We start from the raw sequence: 26,085 nt of genomic DNA, 5'->3' as shown, positions 1-26,085 counted from the left end.
TATATTTAATATTTTATGCTCTAATTTTTATTTGCTCTCCCTTATTTCCCGTATTTGGTTTCAACCATACGCATACAACTATTTTATTGACAATTATTATAATTAATCTTCTCCCAATTATAATTAATCTTGACTATATTATCTTGCATTTGTAAACTTAGAATTACCTATTTAAATATGCAAATTCAAAATTTAATTATCTATGCATGAACAATTCTAATATAATCTTGCATTGATATATTTTATAGTACTTAAATATATATATATAAAAAATATATAATTAATAAAGCCAATCATATTAACTATTTGAGGGATTTGTTGACAAAGATAGTATTAAAATCACATAACAAATTGAAGTGAGAACTACCTCGCAATGTCATTGTTTAACAATTAGTAGTTAGCGGTTAGCGTTAACGGATTATATCAGCGGATTTGACCAGCGAATTATATCAACGGTTGGTAAAAAGATATTTTAAAAAATTAACTGTTTAGATTAACATGTAAAATGACCTAAAGTAGTTACTTTGATATACTTTATAGTACTTATTTAAAAAAAAAAACATTGGGCATTATCTCAATCACGCAATGCGCGTAAAAAACTAGTATATATATAAGTGGATTTCTATTTTAATGTACGTTGGACTCGATTAATTCATGGTAATCCATAAAAAAAATATATTATTACTATATCATATACTAAAAGATTATGGTGAAATTTGTTGATAATGGTAGCTTTATCCTACATTCCTAATATCATATGATAAAATGTTGACGTGACAAAAATAACTATAGTTTAATGAGTAAATTTATAAGTACCATAAATTTGAAAAATAAAAGTTAAACTACTATGGATATTTGGTTCACCGAAATATATTTTAATATAAGACATTTTTATTAAAATTTGAGAAAAATAGATTTTAATTATTAGATTGGTGGGAGAATTTATTAAATAGAAAATAAATTTATTGCTCTCATTTAATAATTTATTTTTCACATATTTGGAAAGAAAAGATATAGAGTGAATTCATATGTTTTTTTTTTTTTTTTTTTTTTTTTTTTTTTTTTTTTTTTTGAAAACCATGAATTCATATGTTAATCCAACATATATTTATTATTTAGGGAGATATGACTTTTTATACTAATTATTCTCAACAAGTTATTTTTTAGAAAAATTGTAATTTATATCCCTCACATATATTATATATATCAATTATCAATGTCACACATAAATTATTAGTGGTGCAAATATTGACCTCAATTTTTAAAACATGACATATATTGCCTATCATCTGAATTATTAGTATCGTAAATATGGTTACTCGTCGTTTTCTATGTTCGAAGACCACACATTTTCCCTCCATTTTTTCTTTCTCCGATAACAATATTTCTCTTTCTTCTTATTAGAAAATGTGCAATATATGTCACGTTTTGAAAATTGATGAGCAATATTTACACCACTAATAATTAAAGGGTGACATTGATAATTGACATATTGATAAGGGACATAAATTACAATTTTCTCGTACTTTTCACTAACTAAACAATTGATTGATTGAATCAATATTTTAAATAATTTATTTTGCATATAATTTAAATTTAATTTATTATCAATTTTTTTCCCACCCACCAATCAAACATGTTGATACAATGATATGCGGAGTAGTTTGGACAAAAAAGAGTTGGTAAAAAATATAATAAAGTGAAAATTTTGGTAAGGAATTCAAAAGAAAAATTCAAATCACAAATGATTTGGCGGCAACTAGAAGGATAAAATCATTTCCCCGCCATAAAACTGTAAAAATTTTCAGAACTCCCTCGAAACATTCCCGCGCTCAAAAGCTTCAAGTACAAGAAGCCCTCTCTCTCTCTCACCTTATTCTCAATTTCTCCCATTCATTCCTCTCCTCCCTCCGCGCGGAGCCTTTTCTTTGTGTGGATTTCTACCTACGCCGTTGTCTGCAGAGATGGAGATTTCAGTTAGCCAAGATGCCATATCCACCATTCTAGCAAACCCTTCGCCGGAATCTGGGTCTGACCTACCGGAGATAGTCGTCCAAGTCGTGGATCTAAAGCCAACCGGTAACCGATACATGTGAGTGCCGTGTGTTGTTAAAATTTTCTTTATTGATTTATGGTTCCAGCGCTGTTTTTCCTGGGTTGATAAAAATGGGAATTTTAAATGCATAATTTTGAGCCTGTCCTTCGTTTTCAGCGTTAATTTAGGTGTTTAGGTGATTAAATTGCGTGTCTTTTGCTTCTCTATTAGATCCAGTGTGTTATGGATGTCCTAATTTGCATTGATTGTTGATCTTTTGTAGTGTAGGGTTTGGGATTTCAGTTTTATTGTTAGTATTATCTTGGAGATAATTGTCGATGGAAGTATTCCGTAAGGAAAACACTTGAAAAAGCTTTTTGATTTATAAAATCTTGCTGAAGTTGAGCACCTGATTTAATTATAGGTTTACGGCCAGTGATGGGAAGATGAAGCTTAAGGCGATTTTGCAGTCTAGTATGTCATCCGAGGTCATCTCTGGAGCTATTCAGAACTTGGGCCTTGTTCGGATTCTTGATTATACTCTCAATGACATCCCCATGAAGAATGAAAAGTGAGTATCAATAGAGCTCTTGCTATGTGCTAATGGTCTTGTTCTCTATCTGATAGCTACAGTTTGACTCATTGATTTGATTTGAACGTTTTAGGTACCTAATTGTAACAAAATGTGAGGCTGTGTCTCCTTCCCTTGAGGCTGAATACAAGGCTGAGGCTAAAAGTGAAGGGGCTGGCATTATATTGAAGACAAAACAGGAACTAGATGTTAAAAGTGTTCAGGAAAGTGAGACAGTTGGCATTACTTTAAAGCCAAAGGAAGAAACTGTAGCCAAATCAGCTGCACAGATTGTACATGAGCAGAATGGAAAGTGAGTTTCTCTTGCCCCTTTCTTTACCCTTATATTAGATATTGGGACTTCTGTCTCTTTTGTGTTTTCCATGAAAAGCCTGTGGCTAAAAGATTATTCAAATTCTCTGTTTTTAACATGTTGCATTTTGCATTAATTGGTGTTTTATATGAAGATATTGTGATATTGTTCAAATCCTGAGGGTTAATCTTGTTTTGATGGATGTCAGCATGGCACCAACAGCACGCATGGCAATGACCAGGAGAATTCATCCACTTGTTTCCTTGAACCCATACCAAGGAAATTGGACAATTAAAGTTTGTGTTACTAGCAAGGGAAACATGCGGTTTTACAAGAATGCTAGGGGAGAAGGCTGTGTCTTCAATGTTGAGTTAACAGACCAGGATGTAAGTGGATTGCAGTTTACTACTGTTAATTATCATGCCTTGAGGTATAGAATGAACTTTGTCAAACATTGATGGATTGAACTGTCTAATGTTGCTATTTCCAGGGCACACAAATTCAAGCAACAATGTTTAATGAAGCTGCAAAGAAGTTCTATGACAAGTTTGAATTGGGTAAAATGTATTACATTTCAAAGGGAACTTTAAGAGTGGCTAACAAGCAGTTCAAGACGGTACAGAATGATTATGAAATGACCCTGAATGAGAACTCTCAAGTGGAAGAGGCTAGCAATGAAGCTGCTTTTATTCCTGAAACTAAATTCAATTTTGTCCCAATTGATGAACTGGGTCCGTATGTAAATGGACGGGAGTTAGTTGGTAAGGAACTTTACCTCTACCATTGTATTTTCTTTTAGTCCTTGTTTTTGGCTTGTTGAAATGATTCTTGGGTATTGTGGCTTGTAGATATTATTGGTGTTGTTCAAAGTGTTTCTCCTACAATGAGTATCCGGAGGAAGAGTAATAATGAGATGATTCCGAAGCGTGACATAACTATTGCTGATGAGACGTATGGGATCCTCAGAAATTGCATTTTACATTTTGCCTTTCTCTATGACCTTAAACCTGACACTAAAATCAATTTTCAGGAAAAAGACTGTTGTGGTGTCTCTATGGAATGATCTTGCCACCAGTGTAGGACAAGAATTGCTAGATATGGCTGACAAATCTCCAGTAGTTGCAATCAAATCTGTTAAAGTTGGAGACTTCCAAGGTAATAAGTTTCCCATGATGGATGATAACCAGTCTGAAAAATAGAACTTTTGTTTGATAAGTGCTCTTATTATATTCTTCTTTCAGGTGTTTCTTTATCAGCATTGAGCAAGAGTACAGTGCTGGTGAATCCAGATGTACCCAAAGCAAAAGACTTGAGAGCATGGTACAAATATTTTGATAAGATTTTTTCTTTTGTTTTTTCCAATTCATTTTGACAAGCCATTCACTTGATATTCATGTTTATTTTTGAACAGGTTTGATGCTGAAGGTAAAGAAACAACATTGGCCTCTGTTGGTTCTGGTTTGAGCCCCTCTTCCAAAAATGGATCATGGTCCAGTCAGTCTGAAAGGGTTTCCCTGCTTCATATAACCAGTAACTCATCCCTGGGTGAGGGCAAGGTATAATAGCTTAAACCCTTAAAGTGCAAGCAAAATGATAGAAATTCCCATAGTAGTAGAATAATTTGATATGATTTGCTGTGACATTTGTAAATTTTGTATGCTTTCTGCTCTACCTCTCTAATATATGAAATGGTATCTATTTGCAGCCTGTGTTTTTCAGAATTAAGGCAAGTATCAGTTACATCAAACCCGATCAAGCTATGTGGTATCGTGGGTGCAAGACATGCAACAAGAAAGTTACTGAGGCCATTGGGTCTGGCTACTGGTGTGAAGGTTGCCAGAAGAATGATGAAGAGTGCAGACTAAGGTTTGTACTTGGAAGTGCATATCAATCTCTTGCTAAAGAAGCCCTGAAAACATTAATATCTAACTCAACTCTTCTTTGCCAAATTTCCAGATATATAATGGTGATGAAAGTTTCTGATGCAAGTGGTGAAGCTTGGCTATCTGTTTTCAATGAACAGGCTGAGAAGATAATAGGCTGTACTGCAGATGAACTAGATAGGGTGAAATCTCAGGTAAAAAATTTCTTGCCATCTTGGCTGGAGTTACCCTTTCCTCCTTTATTCTTGAAACTTGAAGACATAATTAATCTAACATGTATGGCTTTGTTGTGGGTAGGATGGAGAGAGTGTTTTCCAAGAGAAGCTGAAAGAAGCCACATGGACTCCTTACCTTTTACAAGTTAGTGTTGCAGTTCAAGAGTACAACAATGAGAAAAGGCAAAGGATAACAGTGAGAGGTGTTGCCCCTGTTGATTATGTAGAGGAATCCAAGTACATGCTTGAAGAAATGGCTAAGATGAATATCATTGCTTCTGCATGATAGATAGATATTTAGTTGATGTAAGTGTTGGTAGCAGAAGGCATCCTTGCAAGGATATTTATATTTTTGTTTTAATTAAATTTGACTTGGGGTTCTTGCTTCTGCAAGAACAAGCCCTGCCCTCAATGCATATGAGGATTGAAGTTTTAAGTTTATGGGATATATAGCTAGGATTTGCATATGTAAATTTAAACCCATTTGTCATAAATGAGTAAATTTTGGAACACTCTATTGTCAGAAGTACATGCATTATATGTCTTTACTGTGAATGATGAAATTGTATGTTAGCCATTTTTAGTAGCCATTTTTAGTGACAGTTAAGATTTTAATTGGGGGCAAAATTAGAACAATTCAAAACATATTTTAGGTATCGGGTAAAAATGTAAAATATTGGGTAAAATCAATTTTGACTTCAAAAGGAACACTTTTTTTGATGTCTAAATAGAACTATTATTTTGTCAATTTTTGGCAATGCTCTTTTGTTTGTGGTTCCATACTGAAAAGAATCTATATAAGTCAACTATCTAGCCATTCCTTTGACTTTATGGGTTATCTTTCAAGTATTTTTTTTTTTTTTTGAAAATTATCTTTCAAGTATTTAGTCATTGATTATTGTGACATTGCCACATCTAGTCATTTTTTTTTTTAATTTAAAATTTTGCTACATTACATAATTGATTTTCATTTGTTTGTCACAATTAATTTACATGTAATTTTATTATTCAATTTAAAAAGTTTACAAGAGAGGAGAGAAATTATATATTCGGATAAAGACTTGAATGATAAAATTACATATTAACTTTCTTTTTATTAAACACTTGACATGACAAAACTTTAAATGGATGACTATTTGTGACAAACAAATAAAAGTCAAATGTTGACAAACAAATAAAAGACAATATTACAATAGTTGAGAACTAAAAGTGAAATTTGTTCTAATGTTTACTTACTCCATTAGAATCCCTTAAGAGTTAATATTCAATTTAGTTCTAGGCTATAGTGGTTTTTCTCGATTTAGTCTTAAATGACTTTTTGTACTTAATTAAGTGCTCGACTTTGATGGTTTTACCCAATTGAATAACACTATATTCATAAATACTTTTTAATTTTAATTTCTTTTAGTTAGATCGATTTTTCTAAATTAATTCGAATACAATAAAGTATAATATAAACTTATATACTACATTAATTAAATGATTCATAAATAGTAAGAGTAAAAGAGCATTTAATTTGTTAATTAAATGATTCATAAAAAGTAGACTAAGAAATATTTAATTTATCTTGTGAAGAAATGAAAGAGATAAAATGAATGAGAGAAGATATGGAAAAGTGTGGATATGGGGAATATATAGATCGTAGTAGTTCGCCCACCTCTCTAAATAACATACGATACAATTGAACTTCACGGCACGTCCAAAAAAAGAAAGAGCTTCGCTCGGTTGGCCTTCCTACGCTGATGAATGCCTCTTTTCTCTTATGTAGAAAAACTTCAATAGATTTACAGTTTGTCGCTTTTGACCACTCGGCCACTCTCCCCTTCCCGGGCCGAGGCCCCCCTCAATGGGTTCTAATTCTAAGAAAGGGGGTGGCGCCCTGAATCAATAAAAAAGCTTATTGATTGAATTGAAGGGAACTAAGACTATTAGCTTAGCTAGCGTTCCGGGAGAATCTAGTCATTTAGTAAGTTCATAACTATCTCTGTAAAGCAAGGGGTAAAGCTTCTATGATAGCTTCCCCCTCATGTAGTCGTCGGCTAGGATCAAAGTCTTTTAAGATCAAATTTAGAGTTCAAGTCTTAAGCAATTCAAACTATTGACAATTTCAACATAAATATAATTTTTATATGACATTTAATGCTAAATATGTATATATATACATACATATATATAAAAGAGTGGGGTGGGGGAGGGGGCAGCTGCCCCACAATGGTTCCACCTCTGGTCTTGGTTAAAATTGATATAGAAAAACCTATGACAGACTTTCTTGGGAATTTATCAAATGTGATGCTCTATGGTAAATCCAACCAAAATGATTAAGGATACAAACTTGTAACCACAAGGTCATAAGTTTGAATCTCAACCCTCTTGATTTGAGTCAGTGAGCTATGAGTAACATATGTTGGTTTACCTCCTTGTGGTCCTTGCCAAACTTGTAAATCCTGCATGTTTTTGCATTTCTTAGGTGACACCATCTTTTATTTGAAAAAACAATAGAATATACGTATCAACAATCCATCCCTGAACGATACAAGGTTAGACTTGTTGCAAAAGTTTTATTCATAAAAAAGATGGTATTGATTTCAATAAAATCTTTTCACACGTTTCAAAGAAAGATTCACTTAAAATAAATATGACATTAGTAGCTCATTATGACTTAGAGTTACATTAAATGGAAGTGAAAACTGTCTTTTTGAATGGAAATTTAGAGGAAGAAATATATATGAGTCAACCTAACGGATTTGTAGTGGAAAGAAAGGAATACATGGTGTGTAAACTTAACAGATTGATATATGGACTTAAGCAAGCGTCCCAACAGTGGTATCTTAAGTTTAATGATATTCAGATATTGTTACATCCTTTGGATTTAAGGAAAAACATTGTTGATCAGTGTGTATATTTGAAGGTGAATGGGGCAAGTTGATATTTTTGATTCTGTATGTCGATGATATTTTGCTTGCTACTAATAATCTTGGATTATTGCACAGAGACCAAAATATTTCTTTCTAATAACTTTGAAATAAAAGATATGGGTGAGGCATCATTTGTGATTGGAATTGAGATATTTTGTAATAGATCACAAGGAGTGTTAGGATTGTCTCAGGAAGCATATATCAACAAAGTCTTAGAAAGATTTAGAATGGAAAGATGCTTTGCATCTATTGTTCCAATTCAAAAGGGGGATAAGTTTAGCCTTATGCAATGCCCTAAGAATGAATTGGAGCGGAAAGAAATAGAGAATATTCCTTATGGCATTTGCGGTTGGGACTTGGGGGCTTGATGTATGCTTAAACCTGTACCCGACCAGACATTAGCTTTGCTGTTCAGATGCTTTGTCGATACCAAAGTATTCCTGGTATAGATCATTGAAAAGTTGCAAAGAAAGTGTTAAGATACTTACAAGGCACAAAAAATCACATGCTCACTTATAAGTGGTCTGATCACCTTGAGGTGACAGGATACACAGATTCAGATTTTGCCGAATATTTGGATACAAGAAAATCCACATTTGGCTATTTGTTTCAATTCTTTTGGCCGATGGAGCTATTTCTTGAAAAAGTGCAAAGCAGATTGTCATTGCTGCATCAACTATGGAAGCTAAATTTGTGACATGTTTTATGGCCACAAATCATGGATTATGACTGTGGAATTTTATTTCGGGACTAGGAATTGTTAACACTATTGCCAAGCCGTTGAAAATTTATTGTGATAACGCTGCAACAATCTTATTCTCTAAAAATGACAAATATACACGTGATGTTAAACATATTGATTTGAAATATCTTGATGTTAAAGAATATGTACGCAAACGAAGAGTATCAATTGAACACATGATCACTAGATTGATGATTGCAGACCTATTAACTAAAGGCTTGCCACCAAAGACATTCAATGAGCATGACGAAAGGATGGTCATTATTGAGAATTGTTAATATTATGTTTTGTGAGTACCGCTGTCTCTGTTACAATGCAGTATTTGTTCATAACTACTTTCTCAACCTACTGAAACACAAAGAGTCAATACCGTCTCCACTAAGGCTTGAACCCACAACTAGGGGTGAGCATCTATCGGTCGGTTTCGGTTAATAACCGAAATAATCGAAAAAATATTAACCTTCCCATAACCGACCGAAAACCAAAATTTTCGGTCGGTTATGATCGGTTATTTTTAACCGCACTTAATTACCTAACGGTTTGTAATCTATCTGTACTATAAATAAAAGTAAAATTCTTCTCTTCAACTTTCCCGCACAAACTAATATGAATACTAATTAATTGATAAAAAAATTAATCAAGCTTAATTGGTAACAAAAACTTATATGAAAATTAACTAATATCTAATTAATTGTTACCAAAAATTAAAATCAATATGTACTTAAAAATGGAAAATGATTATCTAATTTTGGGAATAATTAAACCATTGTTATTGTGAGAATAATGAAAATAAATTCTGCATAATAAATGGAAAAATTTCTTTGAAATTCTGCGTAATTTTATAAGAAAATAATAATTTTTTAATTATTATTTACACCAATCTATACTATTAATAAAACTAAAATCCTCCTCTTCAAAATTTCCGCCTAAACTAATATGAATATTAACTAATTGGTAAAAAAAAATTAATAAAGTTGAATTTGTAACAAAATTTTATATGAAAATTAACTAATATATAATGAATTGAAGTCATTATGTACTTAAAAATGAAAAATTGTTACCAAATTATGAGAATAAGTAAACCATTATAATTGCGAGAATAATGGAACAAATTCTGCGTAATAAATGAGAAAATTCCTTTGAAATTCTTCATAATTTTATAAGGAAATAATAATAATTAATTATTATTTACACCAATAATAATAATTTGAATACTGATTTTACACCAATAATAATAATTCGAATTCTACACACACAGAATACTGATTTACGTAATAGTAATTTTTGTGGTAATAATTCATTAGATATTATTTAATTTTAATATAAAAATTTGTTACCACTACTAGGACTATGTGGTTTAACGGTACCTGTGTTGGACTTTCATTTGGAAGATTGTGAGTTCGAGCCTCAGTAGAGGCATTATTGGTTCTTTGTGTTTCAGTAGGTTGAGAGTTGTAATAGAGCCAGTAGCATTCAAAAAAAAATTTGTTACCACTTAAGCTTTATTAATTTTTTACCAATTAAGTAGTATTCATATCCTTTCAAAAAAAAAAAAAAAATAGTATTCATATTAGTATAGATTAGTATGCAGTAAGTAATATATTAGAATCCCATTTGTATTACAAAATTAATAGTATATATTGTTATAAACTTTATATGCAAATTAACTAATATATTAGAATTTCGTGGGAATTTTTCATATAAAATTTTGTAATATATTAGTCAATATATACTAATATGAATATCTAATGAATTGGTACCACAAATTAAAGTCAATATGTACTTAAAAAAGAAAAAATGAAAAAATTGTTGGGTAATATGGTTGAAAAATCCTAAAATAATAATTCTACAGAAAAATTATTATTATAAGGGAAAAATAGAAAACTGGGAAGGAAAAGGTGGAGTGTTTGGATATAGGTTTAGCACGAATTCGAACACAAAGTTCTTTTCCTTAAAACCTCATTTGCTACCCCCCACAAGTGCTAGGAGAGTTGTAGCCTAGGTTTCTCAGGATAAAACGTGCTACGATTCTTTGTTTAAGCACCTAAACAAAGAACCCGGCAAACAAAGCAAGAGCAAAAACACTGTTGGTGAATGAAGAGAGTAGAAGCAGACGTTTTTGAAGCAAAACTGTACTGGAATTCCTTTGATTTCTCACCGTGTAAAATGCTTCTGTCCTACCTCTCTTTATATAGGGATGTTGGAGGGATAACATTCAACATGGCCATTAAATTGGGTATTAAAACCAATTGTGTAACACCCACCCACTAAGTAGGAGGATTACAAATGAGTTTAATCTTCTGAACTAACCAATTGTGTAACATCCACCCACTAAGTAGGAGTATTACAGATGAGTTTAATCTTCTGAACTTTCGGGTTTCTAACCGTTGGGGTGCAGGTACATTCGTGCACGCAGGGACCGGCGCACACGAGCTCGAATCAAGCCTTTTCGATCTCTTCTAGTTGGATTTTGATTTTCGATCTCTTCTAGTTGGATTTTGATTTTTTTTTTTAATTTTAGGTTTTGAATAATGAACCATTTTTTTTTTAATTTTTATTTTCAATCATGGGATCATGCTTTTCTTTCTCTTCTTCTGGTGTATATTGACTCAGATACAATAAAGAAGATAAAAGAAAATTTTGACTACATTTCTTGATAGGCTCAAGTGCCAAATAGCACCATGAACCAACAACGAAATGTCATCCCGCACCATAATCTTATATAAGTGATTATTCGATTCACAAACCAAAAAAAATTATTCACCTAGCATTTTTTATAGGTTACCCTCAAGTTAAAGGTTATAAGTCGGTGACGTGGCGCTGACTTGGGTGCGATGTGTCGTATTTAGTAGATGTGGTAGAGATGTGTATTGATGTGGCATCCATTATTTAGGATATTAAGTCAGGCGATCCAAATCCCAAATTCCAAGTCAGGCGATAAAAAAATGTGTATTAATGTAATAATTTAGGCGATCCAAATCCCAAATCCCAAATCCAAAATCGACAAAAGAACATGGTCCAACAAAATTTCTTCGATTCTCTTCCTCATAATCGCAATCCCGAATCGCGACTTGAAACCAAATCCTTAATCGCAAACCGAAATCCGTAATCGCAAACCCAATCGCCTAGTTTAAGCCCTAAGCCCTAATCTGTAATTTTAGACCTCAAAGACACCACCATCTTCTTTATGTCTTCATCCTTACCTTCAACCCTTCGTGCACTGTGATCCTTCCAAAGAAAAAAACCACATCCATTGCCATCCTATACAATGAACAAACCGTAGCTTTAATTACCAAAATCAAATTAATTACCAAAGCTATCAAATTACATATATGCAGTGCTATCAAATTACCAAAATCAAATTAATTACCAAAGCTATCAAATTGCATATATGCAGTGCTATCAAATTACCAAAATCAAATAGCCAAATAAAATACCCAAACAACGAACAAACCCTAGTTTTAAATTGCAATACAATTGAAAAATCAAAATTCATACAAAATTTCACTAACTACGTACCTTCCATCTTTGACACCCAAAGAATTGCTTTCTCGATTCTCTACTTGTGCAAATTGGAGCTTTCAACCCACAATTACAATACACACTTGGCTCGTACTCCATATTTACTCTAACACGTGATGAAGTTGAGGAAGAAGACATCTTGTAGAGCTGTGGGTTCGATAGGAAGAAGAAGAAGACGACTGGAGCTTTGCGATAGGAAGAAGAAGAAGGCGTTGTTGGAGCTTTGCGATAGGAAGAAGAAGAATACGGCTCTGTAGCTTTCTGATAGGAAGAAGAATAAGAAGACTCTGTTATAAATAAACACAATCACTTCCACGTCATATTTTTACCGGAGCCATGTCACCAAGGCAACAGGGAAACCTGTAAAAAATACTAAGTGAACAAATTTTTTTAGTTTGTGAATCGAATAATCACTTATGTAAGATTAGGGTGCGAGATGACATTTCGTTGTTGGTTCGTGGTGCTATTTGACACTTCACCCTTCTTGATAACATAAATGTTAACCTTCATCCCCTCCCCCCTATGTGTTAGAAACCTCATATATACACGCACATGAGAGAAGAGAACAATAAATGGAATTAGAAAGATTATTTACTATTAATGATTGGCTTTATATTTTTCAATAACTAGTTAAGATGTTGAAGTAATATTTTTATCAAATTTACTGTAAAGGCTTGGCCATGAGAAGTGTTGTGTTGAAGCTTGTTTCATTATTTATTAAGTAATATGTAAAAGATTAAACAACAAAGTCGTTGTAGTATAGTGGTGAGTATTCCCGCCTGTCACGCGGGTGACCCGGATTCGATCCCCGGCAACGGCGTCTTTAACGGTTTTTGGATTTCTTGCGTTTAATGATAAAAGGAAATATTTAACAGCCAAAATATCCGACCTGCCGGATTCGAACCAGTGACCTAAGGATTTCAGCGATCAAACTACAGTCCTCCACTCTACCAACTGAGCTAAGGTCGGATATATGTTAGTTACCCAAACAACTTTTACTTATTTATTACTAAGACTACCACTACTATTACGGTGAGGGACTCAAAGCGAAAGTCATCGTAGGGAGCTACGCATCCTATACGACGTCCTTCCATTAAGTGCTAAATCTTGTGATTTAGTGGCACTAAATTACTTTTCCAAATGAGAGGTTGGGGGTTCAAGCTTCAATGAAGGACTGGAGGTGATATTAACTCTTTATGCTTCAATAGTTATAAACAAATACTGCATTATAACAGAATCATGATTCTATAAATAAAAGTAAAATCTTTATCTTCAACTTTCCCTCCCAAACTAATATGAATATTAATGTAAAAAAAAATTAATAAATCTTAATTGGCAACAAAATTTTATATGAAAATTAACTAAGGGCGTGTTTGGTTCACACATGGGAATCGGAATTGGAATGAGTATCAAATACTTGATAATGGTAATGAGTTTTGATGAAAGTATTTTGCAAGTTTGGTAGTAGGGTGGAATGAGAATGATTAGACTAAGAATGAATAATGGGATGAAACCCTTGTAAAATAAGGGAATGAGTTTTTCCATTAATGAGATATTTCAAACCTATAGTAGTGTTTTAAAAATCAGTCCATCAAACAATAACAACCACTTTCATACCCATACATGAGTGCTAAACCTGCCAACCAAACACACCCTAATATCTATCTATACTATTAATAAAAGTAAAATTATCCTCTTAACTTTCCCGCCTAAACTAATTTGAATACTAATTAATTGGTACAAAAATTAATAAAACTTAATTGGTACCAAAATTTTATATGGAAATTAACTAATATCTAATGAATTGTTACTACAAATTAAAGTCAATATGTACTCAAAATGGAAAATGGTTACCAAATTCTGATAATAATTAAACCATTATAATTGTGAGAGTAATGGAAACAAATTCTACGTAATAAATGAGAAAATTCCTTGAAAGTTTTGTGTAATTTTATAAGGAAATAATAATTTATTTATTATTATTTACACCAATTTATACTATTAATAAAAGTAAAATCCGCCCTTAGGGTTGGGGTTCAACCTTTTGGAATAATAAACGTAAAATCCTATTCTTCAACTTTAATTTCCAAATAAAATTTTGTTTCCAATTAAGCTTTATTAATTTTTTACCAATTAATTAATATTTATATTAGTATAGATTAGTGTAGGGTAATTAATATATTAGAATCCCATTTGTATTACAAAATTAATAGTATTGACTACAATTTTATATGAAAATTAACTAATATATTAAAATTTCGTTAAAATTTTTCACATCATTAATTAACTAATTCTTTTTCAAATTCATTAAAATTCCAACAAAATTCTTTTTCCATATCATTAATTAACTAATTCTTTTTTCTAATTCATCAGATGTTAATTTCCATATAAAATTTTGTTAACAATTATGTTTTATTAATTTTTTTTACCAATTAATTAATATTCATATTAGTATAGATTAGTGTATGGTAACTAATATAAAATAGAATAAACTTCATAGATGGTAAGCAATATGTGAATTAATGAAGCAGTAGAAATTTTACATGTAAATTACATGTTCTACACTGCTAAACCTAAACATGGCATTAAGTCACAGTTACCAACTTCATAAATTTTTGGCCTTACTTTGGGATTATTTATTGAAATTATTTATTTATTAGACTTAGTTTGGGTACTATCCCTCATTTTTTATATATAAATTAAGCCACGATTTTTTGATCGGTTATCAATTTTTTTTTCAAAAAACAAAAACAAAAAAAATTAATAACCGATCGAAAAATCGAAATAATCGACTTTTTTGAAGTGCATAACCGAAACCGAACCGATAACTAAAAATTGCGGGCGGTTTAGTTGTCGGTGATCGTTTTTTCGGTCGGTCCGGTTATTTTGCTCACCCCTACCCACAACCTCTCATATGAGAGAACAACTTGGTGCCACTAGACCAAAAGGTCCTTGACATTGTTAATATAATGTTAAGTTTTCTGTTTTGATATATTTGATACTCTAAGCTTAGTATAATTCCGTTTTTGTTATTAATATCCTGTTTAAATTTGGCGTATATATACATTAATGATTTATGTAAGTATACACAAGTTTTGTCTCTAACAAAGACATTATCGTTGGACCATTATAGTTGATAACATTATGAATCTTATTAAACTTGAGATTAGTATTGTGATACATGGACGACTATGTTAATTAAATTGTTATGTATTGCTGCCATGATCCTTATTAGTTTCTTACTTAATAATGTCTTATGTTTAACCAATGCATCGAAGGAATTATCTTACACTATACACATTACGTTTTATTATTATATTTATGACTTATGAGCCAAGTGGGAGAATGTTAGAATAATTATTGATGTGACTCATTAATTAGTTATTTTAAGTTCCCCAATTAAGATAAATATTCATTTTAAATTTGATAATGTTCTAATTTTATTATTGGTCAATTGAGAAATGATATCAGTAGTAAATCTCTCATGCTATGGAACGTGAAAATATAAGGGTTATTATCTGAGACTCTGGTCCTCTCTCTCATATCCGCATAACTAAAACTCTGTTCATCAAAGTTGGAATGCGAAAGGTCTGGAGGGAGAAATCAAGTCTTTAGTTCTGATGAAGCAACATACTAATACTGTAAATATAAAAGAAGATAATAAGGGGCAACAATGTAATTGGAGCTTAAATAATTCTGTTATAACCGCTTCCTCTTCGTCTATATATACAGAAGAGAGAAGCAGTGTAGAGTGCTAGTTTTTCCTTCTGTAATCTTCATCTCTTTTCTACTCAAATGCAATACTTCATCCCTTCATCCTATCATGGTATCAGAGCCAGGTAAGGGCTCATACGCAGCGGTGGTTTCCGGCGAGATGAATCAGCAAGAGCAGCCGGCAACAGCAATTCCTGCTTCTCCAGTCCAGGCAGAAGGCTCGTCTCACGTTCCGCAGAGGATCGTAGGTCACAGAAGCTCCAGCTTGGAGGAAATGGAGAATCCTCTATTTCTCAGCTCGACGGACAATCCGAGCACAATGCTCGTCAATCCTCCCTTAACAGGAAGCTCTAACTATGGAGCTTGGAGTATATCAATGCGGATCGCATTGGAAGTCAAAAACAAGTGGTGTTTTATCGTAGGAGGAGTTCCGACGCCGACTCATGATGATGTCAATTACGGAGCTTGGAGGCGATGTAACTTGATCATCTGCTCCTGGATTTTCAGGTCAGTAAGTCCTTCCATAGCTAGCAGTATTATGCATCTGGATAGTGCGAGAGAGGTTTGGGACGATCTCAGGAAGAGATTCTCCCAGTGTGATGCTCAAAGGATATCCACTCTGCAAAATGAGATCTATAGTCTCAAACAGAACAATCTTACTGTTAATGAATATTACACTAAATGCAAAGCTATGTGGGAAGAAATGAATGTGCTGCGTCCTCTGCCTGTTTGTGTTCCGAGGTGCTCCTGCAACCTTGTTGAACAAATTAGAAAAGAACGGGATATAGATTGTGTTATCCGATTTCTACAAGGTCTTAACGATGATTATGCTGGTTTGAAGTCCAATGTCTTGATCCTTGATCCTCTACCAGAGGTATACAAGGTTTTCGTTATGGCAGAGAAAATTGAGAGACAAATCAGTTTGATGAACTGGAAAACAACTAATCTGGAAAACGTTCAAGCTCATGCTGCTCAAACACAAGTTACTGGTGAAGGTGTTGCCTCCTATACTGGTGAGATAGCAGCCATGAACTCTCAAAATTCTTACAATAACTTCAAACGCAACAACAATGGGAATAAGGGAGCCAAATGTACTTTCTGCGGGATGAGTGGACATACCGTAGATAAATGCTACAAAAAACACGGCTATCCACCGGGGTGGATACCGGGATTCAAATCAAAGGGAAAGCAAACCATGAATGTTGCAGCTGTACCAAGCAGTGTAACAGATTTGGGAATAACTCCCGATCAGCTGCAAGGATTGCTTAGTCTTCTCCAAACACAGCCTGGACAGTCACCAGTCAATTCGACAGCGTCGGCAGTGACTCTTACTCCAAATTTTAAGGAATCCTCTTATAATGATGAAGGCAGGTATTCTCAAATTCATATTAATTCTTTACTCTTATGTGATACTACTTGGATTATAGACTCGGGGGCTACCGATCACATAGTATGTGCTCTTGAATTTTTCAAGTATTATCATGTTGTGAATGGCCTTGAAGTGAGCTTACCTACTGGAGAAGGAATCACTGTCAAGCACATAGGGGATGTTCAACTCAAAGAAGGACTATGGTTGAAGGATGCCCTTCATATACCCTCTTTCAAGTTCAACATCATATCCGTGAGTAAATTGTTGCAAACTGGATGTTGTGATCTAACTTTTCTATCTGGAAAATGCATTATTCAGGGACCTCGTGGGAAGATTCTTGGTTTAGCTAGACAAGAGAAAGGCTTGTATATGCTGCTGGAACCCCCTCAAAAAACAGTGCCAGAGCACCAGATTTTTGCTGCTCAAAGTGTTGACAGTAGAACATGGCACCAAAGACTAGGACATTTTCCTATGAGTAGATTTCATTGTTTGAAGACTATTACTGTTTCTGGTACCAAACAAGAACCATGTGATATTTGCCAATTGGCTAAACACAAAAGGTCCCATTTCCCTTTAAGTACTACTATTACAAATGCTCCTTTTGATCTTATTCATGCAGACATTTGGGGTCCCTTCCATGTTAAATCTTTGAATGGGGAACGCTACTTTCTAACATTGGTTAATGATTTTTCCCGATTTACATGGCTCCGTTTAATGAAGCATAAATCAGAAACTAAGCAGCTCATAAAATGCTTTCATGCTTTTGTTCACACACAATTTGGGGTGTTGATTAAAACCATTAGAACTGACAATGGTCTTGAATTCAATTTGACTGATTTTTTTGAAGAGAATGGAATGGTGCATCAAAGATCGTGTGTCTACACTCCACAACAGAATGCTGTTGTAGAACGAAAACACCAACATATTCTTGGTGTTGCCAGGGCCATTCGCTTTCAGGCTTCCCTTCCCCTTGAGTTTTGGGGGCATTGCGTCATGCATGCCGTTTTCATCATAAATAGATTGCCTTCTCCGGTGATTGATTGGGATAGTCCTTATTTTCGGTTGCATAAGAGAGAACCTGATCTCTCAAAGATGAAGGTTTTTGGATGCTTATGCTATGCTTCTAATTTAGCTCCTTCTAGGCACAAGATGGCTCAAAGGGGAAGGAAGTGTGTTTTTCTTGGAATTCCTGCTCATGTCAAAGGTTTTCTCCTATTTGATCTTCAAGAAAAGCTTGTGTTTATATCAAGAGATGTCGACTTCTATGAGCATTCTTTTCCTTTCTTTGAAAAGAAGCCACAAGACTCCTCATCATCAGAAGTCCCGTTACCTATTATTCCCATTGACATTCCACAAGCAGAAGTTCCAAGCAGTGTTCCGGAAACAAACTCGTCTCATAATGCAGAATGGATATCCCGTATTGATGAAGCAGCCAATTCTTCCCATGATGGCTCTTCTTTTAACACTCAAGCTATACAGTCCGAGTCCTCTCATCATATCATCCCTGATGAAACCAACAACTCATCCACTCACAATTCTGAGCCTCCAGAACAGAATTATGCCTCTGATCAGCCCAGAAGATCAAGCAGATTTCGTCGTGCTCCTAATAAACTTCAAGATTATTATTGTGAGTCTCTAACCTCCAGAAGGTCTTCTCCGCATCTCTTGTCTAAGGTCATTTCATTTGATGATCTATCCCCACCTCACAGAGCCTTCTCCATGGCAGTCAGTTCTACTAGTGAACCAAAGTCTTATAAACAGGCAATCCGCTACGATTGTTGGAAGGAGGCTATGAATACAGAGATTCAGGCCTTGCAAGACAACCATACATGGGAATTAACTGATTTACCACCTGGAAAAATTCCCATAGGTTGTCGATGGATTTATAAGATCAAACTACGGGCAGATGGTACCATTGAGCGGTATAAAGCACGTCTCGTTGCTAAGGGGTACACACAGCAATTGGGAGTTGATTATCTTGAGACTTTTTCTCCCGTTGCAAGGCTAACCACCATACGAACAGTTTTAGCTGTGGCATCTTCTCGCAACTGGCACATCCACCAGTTGGATATAAATAACGCCTTTCTTCATGGCGACTTAACAGAAGAAGTTTATATGAGTTTGCCACCTGGTTTCCATTCAAACAAGCCGAATCAAGTGTGCAGATTACTTCGTTCTCTCTATGGTCTTAAACAGGCAAGTCGCCAATGGAACACTAAGCTGAGCTTGGCTTTGATAACTAGAGGTTTTGTCCAATCCAAGTCAGATCCTTCCTTATTTACTATGGGTGATAAGGCTGTTTTTCTTGCTGTTCTAGTCTACGTAGATGATATCATCGTGACTAGTCCTAACTTGCAGTTGATCAATGATCTTAAAAGGTTTCTCGATGATGCCTTCAAGATAAAAGACTTGGGACAGTTGGGGTATTTTCTGGGCATTGAGGCACATATCAGTGAACATGGTTTGAACCTATGCCAGCGCAAATATACTCTAGACATCCTTACCGAAGCTGGTTTCATTGATTGCAAACCTGTTACTACTCCTATGGTTCACGGGCAGAATTTGCAGCATGGTGATGGAGAACCATTACCTGATGTTGGGGCTTATAGACGCTTGGTTGGCCGGTTGTTATATCTCACAACAACTCGGCCAGATATCACTTATGCGGTTCACAAACTGAGTCAGTTTGTTGATGCACCTACTGACAAACATCTCAGCGCTGCTCACAGGGTTTTGCGTTACATCAAATCCGCCCCTGGACAAGGTTTATTCTATCCTAGAAATGGGAATTTGCAGCTAAGCGTGTTCTGTGACTCGGACTGGGCAACCTGCCCTGAAACACGGAAATCTACTACTGGTTTCTGCGTATTTCTTGGCGCTGCAATCATTTCGTGGAAGTCTAAAAAGCAAGCAACCATCTCCCGGTCATCTTCCGAGGCAGAATACCGAGCGTTGGCCTCTGCTACATGTGAGACACAATGGATTGTTTTCTTGCTCAAAGATTTGCAGGTTGATATGATGAAGCCTGCTGTGCTATTTTGTGATAACAAGTCGGCTGTGGCCATTGGCGAAAATCACGTCTTCCATGAGCGCACCAAGCACATCGAAATTGATTGTCACATTGTTAGGGAGATGGTGTCTCAAGGCTTGATCAAACTCTTATCTATCCCATCCACACGGCAGATAGCAGACGGTCTCACTAAACCTCTTCCAACCATCTTGTTCCAAGAATTCAACTCTAAGCTGGGCATACAAGACATGTACGCGCCATCTTACGGGGGGGTGATGAAGCAACATACTAATACTGTAAATATAAAAGAAGATAATAAGGGGCAACAATGTAATTGGAGCTTAAATAATTCTGTTATAACCGCTTCCTCTTCGTCTATATATACAGAAGAGAGAAGCAGTGTAGAGTGCTAGTTTTTCCTTCTGTAATCTTCATCTCTTTTCTACTCAAATGCAATACTTCATCCCTTCATCCTATCAAGTTCAAGCAACGCAGAGAAAACATGGAACCAAGTATGTTCATTATATTAAACATTAATAATTAATACATTTGTGTTCTGTAGATTTTGTATGTTTAGAGTATAAAGTTAACATGTCATCCATTGCTTATTACTCCACAGACTGCATTTTGTGACTGCTACAAAATTTTTTGCAATAAGCAATCTTGAATTGGTTTATCATCATTCATCATCATCTCAAGATTATCCCCCGAAACGACCAACTCCTGTTTCAAAGGTGATGCTTTACATGTGGTAAATCCAGCTAAGATGACTAAGGATACAAAGTTTTGTTTTTATTTGGAAAAACAATAGAATAGGGTACCAACAATCCATCCCTGAATTGGTTTACTGAATATGGCTTTGGACATTTCTAGTGCAAGAACAACTGAACAAGCAAAAATTGTGGCAGAGTTATATATAGTACGTGATTGGGATTGGGAACAATGAATGGAGGGAGGTCAAATGCATGTTATTACAGTTCTTAGATATGCCAAATTTAGTAGTGTTTTTAATGCAAAATATACACTAAGCAAATTAATCTTGGCATTGTAAATGTTAGGAGAAAGATTAAAGAAAAGAACACCAAAAAACAAAAAGGAAGCATGAAAAAGAAAACAGCAGATCGAAATTATTGTATGGTTGAAAAAGTCCCACATTGCCAACTTAACCTATGCTGGCGTGCAGTAGAGCAACATAAAAATGTGCTGAGGGAGAATGTACAACATACTTACCTGGACGGGGTCAATGGGCGATCATAAAGGCTCATGGCCTAGGTTCTCAACTTCCATTGCACCTTGGAGGGGTGTCAACTTAAGGTCTACCTAAAAGGTGGAGCCTGCGTCATAATTTGTGGCAGTGGGGGCTTGCGTTCGCGCAGCCCCTATCCAAGTTTTAGTTTTTAAAATTTGGGCTATTCTATTATCTTTGGGCTCCATGCAAAATGATAGTAGTATGGTAAATTATTGTGTTGTGTGGATTAAAATTCAAAATAATGTCATTTTGATGTTAATAAATTGGTGTTTTGTATTTTATGTGCTAAAATAATGATATTTTATGTGTTAGAATAATATACTTTATGTATACATGTCTGGGAGTAAGGGTGTAAATGAGTTGAACAGCTCGTTTCATAACCAAGCCGAGTTCAAGTTTCAATTTTTGAGTTCGAGCCTACGTATTGTTTATCGAGCTCGAACTCGAGCCAACCCAAACTCAAGGTAGGCTCAACTCGTTCACACCCCTAGTGGACCACGGTCTACGCAATCATGATTGAGTAGCATGTTTCTTGATTCTGGACTAGATAGACAACAAATGTTGTGGAGACTATGGGAAGAAAAGGCAATATTTGCTAGCCAGCATTAACATTAATTGTTGCATTTTAGAAAGTTTGCAATCTGCAATTCATATATTTTGTATATGTGCCCAATTCACTTGGATTGTGATTGAAACTATAAATGCTTCACAGAAGATTACCCAACATTTTAAAATGCAAAGTGGGGCAAAAATGGTATATAAACCTTTGCAGTGTAAATTAAAGTGCAGAACAAAGCCCCTCTCCCTCTACGTTATATTCTGCTGCTGCAAATGGCCATCTCTGTGAAAACTACACAAGAACACTATGAATCAGTTTCTAGAACCTCTACAACTATGGAGTTAGCAAAAGATAAGATTAAAAGAACAAAAGTGTGTGAAAACAAGCATGTTATATTTCGAAGAGTCCCACATTGAAAAAAAACAGATGTTGGAACTGCGCAATGCCATATAAGAGAGGGTCAAGGGAGAGTTTGAAACATACTTACCTGGATGGGTCAATGGGTGATCATGAAGTCCCATGGCCTAGGTGGGTGACTTCCATTGCACTTTGGAGGGGTCCCAGCTTAAGTTCTACCCATGTGGTGGAGCCTACGTCATAATTTGTGGTAGAGGGGGCTTGCGTTCGTGCAGCCCCTCCCCAATTTATAAACTGAAAATTTTTTCTTAGCCCATCGAAAAGTTAATCTATTGTATTTCTATTCCAATTCACTCTTAAGTTGATAGAGGGATACTTAAATGTATGTCTAGTTAGAATGAGATAATAGATACAAATATTGTAGTGATTCCCGGCATGATTCATAGTGCTGCAGCCAGCTAGAAGATTTTAGAGTTAATTAGTTTGGATTAAGTGATGGGCTACAACTGATTACTGATGACTTTTATAGGACCCAAAGATAATGGAAATTTTGAGCAAAATTAATGTCACACAACATCATGAAGCTATTGTTAAAACTGAATAAATGCCATAGTATATGCTCTAATTAATTTTGCATTAGGGAAAAAAGAACAAAACAGAAAGGAACAAAAGAGCAAAACTGTGGGAGAGCAAGCAAAAATTTATTTGAAGAAAACTGACGTTGGAGCTGAACAAAGCCTACAAAAGAGGATTATAATCCCGTCCCCACCCCGCTCCATTGGCATCCCTATTGAAGGGAATTGAAATGCATACTCACCTGAATGGGGTCAATGGGCGATCGTTTAGACCCATGACCTAGGTTGGTGACTTCTATTGCACTTATTAGGAAGGGTGCCGCGCTAAGGTGTACCAAAGTTGTGGAGTTTATGTCATAATTTGTGACAATGGAGGCTTGCGTTCGCGCGGTCCTTCTAATTCCTTATCAAATTTGCGGCACAATTTATATCATGGACCAAGGTCCATATAGCAGACGACACATACATGTTATATAAGAGCATAGAAAAAAACTCACAACATAAAACACATGCAACATGATCCATAGTTCACTGTGAACCCTGATCCATGGTATAAGGATTGCAAATTTGCCAACACATTCATTGCATCTTCTGCGGTGACACTACACCAAATTGGTCATTTAGCGGTGTTTATAAACCGTCGCGATTGCATTTCCCGGCAGTTATTTATTTGTGACTAAATAGTGTGTCGCGAACAATTTAGCGGCGATTTTGACGTCATTTAGCAGCGGTTTTAGAACCACCGCTAGTAATTAATTTATTATTTCTATTATGTTATTAGTGGCAATTATACAACCGCCATTAAATATTTTTTAATTTAAATTTAGTTTATAATAACGACGATTATTAAATGTGTGGCGTTTATTTTTTTTAATAGTATCAATTCTTAACTACACCTACAAATTTCAATGTTTTTTATTTTATAATTGCCATTAAATTATACTTTTTTTCTCGTAAGTCTCTTTGTATTGCAACCACAAATAAATTCTATGCATACATTCAATTTAAAATAATTTTTATTGTAATGCTCGCCAAATAATAATATTCAACAATATTTAAACAATCTACGTATTAAAAGAAAATCAATTGTAACTAATCTTGACAAATAATAACATTCAATAATATCCTAGCACGTGTCATGCATCTACATATTTAATTAAATTATATACATAGCTAAAAGTATTTGTATATAAAAAATATATATATAGTGACATAGTAGTTCATTCAACGGGGTAATATTGTGTAGGAGATTTTACATCTATATCACAAGTAGAAGTTGAATACAACTTTTCACTCTCCAATGAAGATTAATGGTCACTTCCTTCCTTTAGTACGTACATTAAAAAAATGTAATTTACAAACCCGGCCATTAATAAAAAATAATACTTCTTTCCAACAAACAATTACTATAATTATACATGCTATCCACGGAAATAATATAAAATCCAATAAGTTTGAGGTGGGGTGATATTTATTTGCAAAATTCTCACCCTCTCCAACATAAAAATACAGTGATATATTGTTGTCAACAAAGCAGAAGAAAGAACTTATAGCATTATAAACAATTGTTATGCCATGGAACCGTGTTCACCATCCATGGTGAACACGGTCCCAACGGTAACGGAGCACCATTATCTTTTTTTTTTTTTTTTTTTTTTTTTTTTTTTTTTTTTTTTTTTTTTTTTTTTTAATCGCGTGACTTTTTTTCTCTTCATTTTCATGTTTCACGGTTTCACTTTCTCTTCGCGCAAGTTTCTTCAACATTCATAAATTATGAATGTGCAGGCATGGATTTATGAATGTGCACTTATGAAATTATGAATTTTCTGTTATGAAATTATGAATTTTCTGTTATGAGATTATGAATTTTCTGTTATGAGATTATGAATTCTCTGGTATGCGATTATGAATTTTCTGTTATGAAATTATGAATTTATAGAAAATTCATAACTACATAACTGTAAATTCATAATCTAACAGAAAATTCATAATTTAATAAATATTTTTCTTTTATGCGATTATGAATTTTCTGTTATGAGATTATGAATTTACAGTACATTCATAATCTCATAACAAAAAATTCATAATCTGAACAAACGCGCGCCGTTAACACCACATTAACTAATTTTTTTTTCCATAAAAACAGTATCGTTTGGATCCATATTCACCATTCATGGTGAACACGTTTCCAGAGCATAATTTGCGCATTATAAATCAACTTTCTACAAGATCTTTATCATCTTATTTTTAAAAATCACTAAAAAGTTAATCTTTTGCGCGGCCCCTTCCCAACTTCTAGTTTTTAACATTTGGGCCATTATACTCTCTTTGGGCTGCATGCAAAGTGAATAGTAACATGGGCAAATTACTCAATTGTTAATTTGTTATACCATTCATGAATATGTATAGAAAAGTAAATTGTGAACGTTTAGTAATTAAGTTGTGTATCTTTGGGTCTGAGTTCTTGCCCAAATGATTGTGGTGTGTCAGGCAAATTATTGTGTGGACCATGTAATGTGCACCATAACAAAAAAATACATTTTTAATATATTAAATGTACATTATTTTTTTGTATTGAATGTACATTATACAATATAATGTTCACTCAGAACAAAAATAATGTACATACCCTAAATACAATGTACATTATTTTTGTACTAAATATACATTATTTTTTGTATTGAATGTACATTATTTTACAGTAGACAAAATATGGTCTACACAACTTGTGTGGACCATGGTCCACACAATAATGATTGGGTGTGTCATGTGTGGGCCACGGTCTAAAATGACGTCATTTTGATGTTAAAAAAATTACATGTTCTGTATTTTATGAGTTGGAATAATGTACTTTATGTGTTTTTGGATTCTGGTCTACACACTGTGTGGACTACGGTCCCCGCAATAATGATTGAGTAGCATGTTTCTTGATTCAGGACTAGACAGACAACAAATGTTGTGGAGACTGTGGGAAGAAAAGGCAGTATTTGCCAGCCAGCATTAAAACATTAATTGTTGCATTTTAGAAAGTTTGCAATATGCAATTTCATATATTT

At 34.2% G+C, this 26,085-nt stretch overlaps 1 protein-coding gene, 1 long non-coding RNA gene and 2 other non-coding genes across 4 annotated transcripts in view; 2 read left to right on the top strand and 2 right to left on the bottom strand.

The window, feature by feature from the left end:
• Positions 1–1,873: 1,873 nt before the first annotated feature.
• On the top strand, positions 1,874–5,540 carry LOC109193490 (replication protein A 70 kDa DNA-binding subunit B-like). The gene is made up of 12 exons (XM_019344330.1): positions 1,874–2,092; positions 2,460–2,606; positions 2,701–2,919; positions 3,128–3,305; positions 3,410–3,680; positions 3,768–3,870; positions 3,950–4,074; positions 4,161–4,239; positions 4,331–4,475; positions 4,625–4,785; positions 4,876–4,996; positions 5,100–5,540. The coding sequence occupies exons 1-12, from the start codon at positions 1,965–1,967 to the stop codon at positions 5,301–5,303; spliced, it is 1,881 nt and encodes a 626-aa protein (XP_019199875.1). The 5' UTR covers positions 1,874–1,964; the 3' UTR covers positions 5,304–5,540.
• A 3,540-nt stretch (positions 5,541–9,080) lies between these two features.
• LOC109193534 overlaps positions 9,081–26,085 on the bottom strand; it is an 86,617-nt gene continuing 69,612 nt past the window's right edge. The window contains exon 3 of the long non-coding RNA XR_002056298.1: positions 9,081–9,134. This is a non-coding gene — a long non-coding RNA (uncharacterized LOC109193534). The remainder of the gene's footprint in view (positions 9,135–26,085) is intronic.
• TRNAD-GUC lies at positions 12,945–13,016 on the top strand. Its single transcript has one exon. It is a non-coding gene; the product is annotated as a tRNA-Asp (tRNA).
• Positions 13,080–13,165, bottom strand: TRNAY-GUA. Its single transcript is given in 2 exon segments — positions 13,080–13,115; positions 13,129–13,165. It is a non-coding gene; the product is annotated as a tRNA-Tyr (tRNA).

This window comes from Ipomoea nil, unplaced genomic scaffold (assembly GCF_001879475.1).
Source record: "Ipomoea nil cultivar Tokyo-kokei standard unplaced genomic scaffold, Asagao_1.1 scaffold1895, whole genome shotgun sequence".
NCBI classification, from domain to species: domain Eukaryota; kingdom Viridiplantae; phylum Streptophyta; class Magnoliopsida; order Solanales; family Convolvulaceae; genus Ipomoea; species Ipomoea nil.
This window is presented reverse-complemented; position numbering and strand designations above follow the sequence as displayed.

Excerpts from the sequence above, each read along its gene's own strand:
- LOC109193490 (XM_019344330.1), top strand. The coding sequence starts at position 1,965 with ATGGAGATTTCAGTTAGCCAAGATGCCATATCCACCATTCTAGCAAAC. Across the intron at positions 2,093-2,459 it reads CCAACCGGTAACCGATACAT|GTTTACGGCCAGTGATGGGA; the intron begins GTGAGTGCCGTG and ends ATTTAATTATAG. Across the intron at positions 4,240-4,330 it reads GCAAAAGACTTGAGAGCATG|GTTTGATGCTGAAGGTAAAG; the intron begins GTACAAATATTT and ends ATTTTTGAACAG.